At 43.5% G+C, this 6,997-nt stretch overlaps 1 protein-coding gene and 1 pseudogene across 1 annotated transcript; both read left to right on the plus strand.

The window, feature by feature from the left end:
* The first annotated feature begins 59 nt into the window (after window positions 1-59).
* On the plus strand, window positions 60-1,365 carry LOC125529564 (chlorophyll a-b binding protein 3C, chloroplastic). Its single transcript, XM_048693969.1, has one exon. The coding sequence runs from the start codon at window positions 385-387 to the stop codon at window positions 865-867; it is 483 nt and encodes a 160-aa protein (XP_048549926.1). The 5' UTR covers window positions 60-384; the 3' UTR covers window positions 868-1,365.
* A 4,413-nt stretch (window positions 1,366-5,778) lies between these two features.
* LOC125529563 lies at window positions 5,779-6,642 on the plus strand (annotated as a pseudogene).
* The last annotated feature ends 355 nt before the right edge of the window (window positions 6,643-6,997 follow it).

Raw genomic sequence — 6,997 nt, forward strand, 5'->3', positions numbered from 1 at the left:
AGTAATGGCGCACTGTGCAACGGTGCGCCATTAGTAGTTTTGCCAAAAAGTAAAAAAAAACAAATTACTGGCGCACTTTGTCGCCGGTGCGCCATTAGTTCTAACTACTAATGGCGCACTTTACCAGGATGCGTCATTAGTATGTTTGAAAAAATGGAAATTTTTTTTTGTTACTAGTGGCGCACCTTTTGTCTGGTGCGCCATTAGTGTCTTCCACACTAATGACGCACCTCCACCTGGTGTACCATTAGTATATAGTAGTGGCGCACCACATCTCTGGTGCGCCATTAGTGTCAATCCTATCTTTAGCCCTTTTCCTAGTAGTGTGATCCCGAGACCTTCGCGAAGAACCGTGAGCTGGAGGTGATCCACTGCCGATGGGCCATGCTTGGTGCCCTAGGTTGTGTCTTCCCTGAGTTGCTCGCCCGCAATGGCGTTAAGTTTGGCGAGGCTGTTTGGTTCAAGGCTGGCTCCCAAATCTTCAGCGAGGGTGGCCTCGACTATCTTGGCAACCCCAGCCTCGTCCACGCGCAAAGCATCCTAGCCATTTGGGCTTGCCAAGTTGTGCTCATGGGCACTGTCGAGGGGTTTCGCATTGCCGGTGGCCCACTCGGCGAGATTGTTGACCCGCTTTACCCTGGAGGCAGCTTTGACCCGCTTGGCCTAGCTGACGACCCCGAGGCATTCACAGAGCTTAAGGTGAAGGAGATCAAGAACGGTCGCCTTGCCATGTTCTCCATGTTTGGCTCCTTTGTGCAGGCCATTGTCACCGGCAAGGGCCCGCTAGAGAACCTCGCTGACCATATCATTGATCCTGCCAACAACAATGCCTGGGCATTTGCCACCAACTTTGTGCCTGGCAAGTAAGGCACGTACTAGAGCTGAGTTGTGAGCTGGCGAGGTGCTCTGATTTGTACTACCATCATGTAAACTAGGGGTTGGGGCGCCACCTTGTGGCGCCTCCTCAAAGGAAGTTGGGGCGGTGCCAAGTTGGCAGTCGCTCATTCCAGTTGCTTTTTTGCAATCTTCATAAACACATGAAAATGGCATGTTACAAGAAGCCACACTATAAATTTTGGAAGAGCTAAATAAATGACACTCAAATACAATGAGATTAGAACATCTTCGTCGAGCTTCGATCGTTCATTGCAATTTATTAAAGAAAAAACAGGACACTGATCATAACAAAAACTAAAAACCAAAGAAAAAATAGGACATAGATTAAGGTTGATGACGCCCGCGCCCGAGCCGCCAGCCTCGTCGTTGTTGGCGGCCAACGCCAACCCGCGGAGCACGGCAATACAACAATACATAGTCATTCAAATAACCGCAAAATGAGATAAACTGAGGGTACCTATGTGATTTCCTGGACTTGATCCCTAGAAATATCCAATTGAATTGCTTGGGGAAAGCAAGAAGCTGCAGTACTAGAGGTTACATAAGCGATTCGATAGACGATAATGGCTCAGGTTATTCATGATTTTAGATGGTGAAAAACAGAGCATAGGTAGATCTTGATAGCACGGGAAACATTAAGGCAACTCCAATAACAATGCATAAATTAGCTTCAGTACTAACACGATGCTTTTGGATATAAGTACTCAACCACAAATTCTATGATACTTGGCAAACTATGAAATCATGTGTAACAATAGTATACAACGATGTATTTATAGTGACAGAAAATAGTGCCATCAACAAGATATCTGCAGAAGTGGAATCCACACCACATTGGTCATCTGCACTACCACTTTACAGAAAATAAGGGTTTGTCATATACGTACATCACCATGTAATCTCCATCTGTTTGTCTGAAAGAAATATGAAAATTAAACCCTCTCACCCAATCGTTGTACTACATAAATCATGCCCAGTGCCATGCTTGCACCTTTATTCCTGGAGTATTTGCAGCTGGTGAGTCTATTTTTTTCTTTCTTTTGATTTACAGCTATTGGCATGAATTGACACGTGCAATTGGTCCTAGCAGGCTAGCACTAACAATAATTGAACCTGTCAATTGGCTGATTAAATAAGCTTCCTCTGATTTCTATAGACGCAGTTGCAACAGTTAGCTGCAGCAACTGTATCTTTCTTTTGCAGGTGGGGCATGTGTTCGGACTGAGTTATACAATTATTAAATCAGCTTAATTGTTTAAACAATTTGCTCATGTTTTGTTAATAGTTGTCAACTAAAAGAGGATCTACCTTTTCTAATGGTCGCCCGATAAAAGAGGATCCAGACCCTCACGAGTTTCCATTGTACAAAATTATTCTTTGCTAACAATAATTTTGCTAAGTTGCTCTCTACATCTTGGTGTTATTAGTCTAAATATTCTGATTCCAAAGGATGGTTCCTAACAACAGATCTTTTAATAAATTTTAAACAACAGTATCTTGTTAATTTTGGTTCTGTCTAGGATGATGAAATTCAATTTTGTTCTACTATAGATTAGTTAAAAAAAGAAAACAAAAAAATCCCAAAAAAATCGACAACCGGAAAACATTGAATACTGAAAGAAAAGGCAGAAGAAAAAAAACAAAAGCAGGGTTGTGGTTTCACGGTTTTTTACGCACAAATTGTGTCTTATTCATTTTTCGAGGTGGTAAGACTGTGCTTCTCGTAGAAGCTCATGGTTGTGTCTTTTTCTCATCGAACATATCTGTGTTTATCGTACAAGCACATATTTGCTTCTAGTGGAGGCACACTTGTGCTTTTCTTCCACGCACAGGTTGTGCTTCTGGTGGAGGCATGGGTTGTGCTTCTCGCAGAAGCAAATCTATGCTATCACGAGAAATACAATTGTGATTCTTATGAAAGTAAATATTTGTTTTTTCAAAGGCATTGTGCTTCAAAAAATAAATAGTTTCTTGTAGACCTAGGAAAAACTAGACAAAAATCAAAAACCCAAAAAGCCGCATCTAAAAGCCGGCGCCCGCTGCGCCCGTTTCTTCAATTCTAACAAACAGGCGCACATCCCTGCGCGGTGCTGGGCCGGCCCGTCTTTCTTTTTTCCCCGTTCAATCTGAAGCGAGCGAAAAAATGGTGTGCTTTCGGGGGTTCGAACCAAGGATCTATCGATCGAGTTAGCACGAAACTATGTTAATTGTTCCCTTGACCCTTGAGAGTTTTCCAACTAATTAGTAAATATCCTAACTTGACCCTTTAACATAGTTTCCCTGATCCTCCTTTTCTATATCCTTAAGAACTTCCAACTTAAATTGCTTAGGCGACATATTGACCGACAACTTCTCAATTAGCTTCAGAAGGACATCATCGATTTCAGTAGTGAGCATAAAATACATGCAGTAGTGACAACGAATGACTTTGCAGAAAAAGAAATGAAATACACACTTACATGGTTATTAACACCGGAATTTTAGCATAGGTCAACTACAGCAACAACGAAATATTTCCCATACTTCCTGTCAAAAGGGTCCCACATTGACTGAGTTCAAAGAGCTCAGAGCACCATTGGGGCTGCAATTATCAAACTGCCGATACCATCTTTCAGGTCCGCTGGGCATTCCCTGAAGGAAAGGTAGGCTCTTCGTCCCATAGTCAGATGCTTTTTGGGCTTATTTTCTAAAAAATCTTCATTTTGATCGAAAAAACCCGGGGTTAGGCGAATGCGCGGGTACTCTTGATCTGCCTACTCCATGTAAATTTCCTCATCCAACTCCCCATTAAGGAAAGCCGTCTGCCCATCTGATGAACGAGAAGACCGTGCGAGGCAGCCCGTGATAGTAGTACTCGAATGGTGGTAAATCTAGCCACAGGTGAGTAAGTATCAAAGAAATGCCTACTTTTGCTGCTATGCGGATGGAGGACTTTTGAGCCTGGCATTATGAGAAATCGGGACAGTTCTCTGTCCGTTCTGCTTACCGGATGTTGATAAAAACGAAGCAGCGACGGGGTACCCGTGGATCCACTATGCAATAGACCACTCGGGTAGTGTTGCCATAGGCGACATGCAGAGCCCGCACTGTCAGATGGGAGAGCGCCAACGGCCTTTGGACGATGTCAGGAACGGGGGACCTTGAAGGATCAGGAAGAGAAACATCCGAGCCACCGTCGGAGCCAGCGTTGTCAGGCGCCTGAATAACATGGGATCAGTCCATCATCGCCCGCAGCTTCACTTCACTTCAGTTCAGCTCAGCATACTAGGGATACCACGGGTAAGGTGAGAGTATTGACATATGACCCAGATTGATCTGTTTGCTCTCCGCTTAGTGGTTTCTTACTCGGTCTCCTCATCTGAATAGATGGTCGCACGCTTCAACTAGAATCCAAACCATAGTAGAACGGGGGCTCAAAAGGAAACTTCAGAGCTGGAATATATAATCTCCAGTAGTACACTTAGCCCTTCGGCCTTATTTCAACTTGAACATGAATTTGCAGCACATTTTGGCGTTATTATATTAACATAAGCATTGAACACTGACGGCTAGCCCATACATGCAAACACAAGAAATCAAACCAAACAAAGACACTTAGCATAGGAGTAGATCGGAATCAAACTAAGACAAAGAACACCTGACATGAAAACAAATGTCTCCAGACACTTATTGAATTTAAACCAACCTTAGAAAACTAAAAAGAGTCTACGGACTCTTCTATTCTAGCGAGATGCTAGAAGAATAAAGAGCACTTGCTGCTCCACCCGCAACGCTTCCTGCCTCTCCTCCAAACCCTCTATGCGCTCTCTGGTAGCGCGAATGCGCGCTTCTTTCTTTGCAGGATCCATTGTTCTAACACTTCTCAACTGGTTGTTTAGCACTCTACGGTGCCCTTCAATCTCTTTTTTCAGTATCCGTTTCGGTAGCAATTGCAGAAAGCCTGTTTGCGGTTGCAGCATCCATAGCAATGCGTGATAGTACTCAATTTCTTTGTGATGAAGTGAAGATATCTATATACCATTTATAGAGTGGTAGAGTAATATCGCCATGCAGTACGAATTGCATGGCTACATGCAGCCTTTATGAACAAACAAACTTTGCAGAGCCGTTTCACCTAATCGATTCCGTCGGCGGATCATCCACGTCACGAATTGAATGGCAGGCACAATTCTTACTAGTTCTCCGCCCTACTTTTTTCAGTTGAAGACTATCAGGCCTGGAAATGGAAACTTTGGACCCGGGAGACGGTTTGATGTCTCGTACATAGCCAGCCCAGGGCGCTGCCCATAAGGGTCACTGTATGTAGGTTTTCAGCTCTAAGGTCCCCACTCATCACAATCGTTGGCCCTCATCCCGCATTGGAGCATAGCGTTAGTATCTTTCGGTGTATCAACAACATAGGCACCTGATCTATTTGAACTTTAAACCACAAGGGAAGTTTTCACATAAGCTGCCGGATTCCCTTTCACTTAAAGCCATTCCAACAATCTATTCGTCGTAAGCCCTTCTAGCAGCAATCCAAACGTCCCTCCATCTGCATCTCCCTAACAGTCTCGAAGAATACCTCACTAATAAGAAATAGAGCAACACCCATTGTGCTTCCTTTCTTTTACTAGAGAGAGTAGTCCAAGCCTCTAAATATCTTGAGGGCTTTGTGTTGGATCTGATGGTTGAGCCTTTGTTCTTTGCGAGCCTTGCCTTTCTCTTTTTTGCTCTGCTGTGGAGTTCTTTGATGGTCTATCTTCGCACCTGGCGCTTCTGGCGCTTTCTTACTTCCACCTTCTTCTTGTACTCGACTCTTCCCCGATCACTCCCCAACAAAGGCTTGCTCGTCTTCATCATAGTCCAAACTCTTTCTCGTGTGACTGTGGTGCTTTCTTGAGCGATGACTTGGGAGGGTTCCGGTCACCCCTACCCGGGCAGACAACCTCCCTCATTCACATCAGAAATGGCAAAGATTCCATTTCGGAAAGTAAATCTCTTTTTGTATAGATGTAAAATAGCAAAAGTACGGTTCGGAGTCCTTTTTTTCTTTCTTATTTGAAATCTAAATCGAAATGCCTCAACTTGATAAATTAACTTATTTCTCACAATTCTTCTGGTTATGTCTTCTCCTCTTTACTTTTTATATTCTCTTATTTAATAATAATAATGGAATACTTGGAATTAGTAGAATTCTCAAACTACGGAACCAACTGCTTTCGCACCGGGGGTCGAGATCCGGAGCAAGGACCCTAAGAATCTGGAAGATATCTCGAGAAAAGGTTTTAGCACCGGTCTCTCATATATGTACTCCAGTTTATCCGAAGTATCCCAATGGTGTAAGACCGTCAACTATTTGGGAAAAAGGAGGAAAATCACTCTGATCTCTGATTTCGGAGAAATAAGTGGCTCACGAGGAATGGAGAGACAGATTCTCTATTTGATCTCGAAGTCCTCATATAACACTTCCTCCAGTCGGATCACTTGTTGGAAAAACATAATGCTCACACATGTTCCACACGGGCAAGGAAGCATAATATCATGAAAGCCGTCTGATAATCTTTCTATAGGTTCCCCGAAGAGAATGGTCTCATCACAAAAACACTTTCTATATGTTCTGTTATTTCGAGATTCGAAGAAGCAAGCAAGTTTTTCATATAGTTGTTTTTGTGTAGTGATCTCTGTTCATGGAGATCACGAGGCCACTGATACCCCATGTGGATAGGTGGGATAGAAGAGTGGGCATGTGGTCTTCTATCAAAAGAGGAAAAGATACCGCCACGCTCATATCTCCCTTCTCACCTCTGGGAGGGGGAAACTAGCACTTTCGCACTAGATGGTTAACTCTAAGTTTTTTCTGAAGTAGGTTGTTCAATGCTAGTTCAATGATTGAGCCATCTTCCTATCACCAATAACAAATGGATAGCATGCGTTGTGCAACCAATCCTACCCTCAGTTGTAGTAAGCTGAGTGTGATCCGCAGAGAGCAAAGTGTGTATCACATGAATTTGATAGCTCAGGCCTTGGAAGGACCTTTTTGGCACTAGACAGACTCTTTAATATCGATGGCAGCAACTATCCATTTTCTCAATCAGATTACTGCGTGTGCGCTTGTGTG

This window comes from Triticum urartu, unplaced genomic scaffold (assembly GCF_003073215.2).
Source record: "Triticum urartu cultivar G1812 unplaced genomic scaffold, Tu2.1 TuUngrouped_contig_5694, whole genome shotgun sequence".
NCBI classification, from domain to species: Eukaryota; Viridiplantae; Streptophyta; class Magnoliopsida; order Poales; family Poaceae; genus Triticum; species Triticum urartu.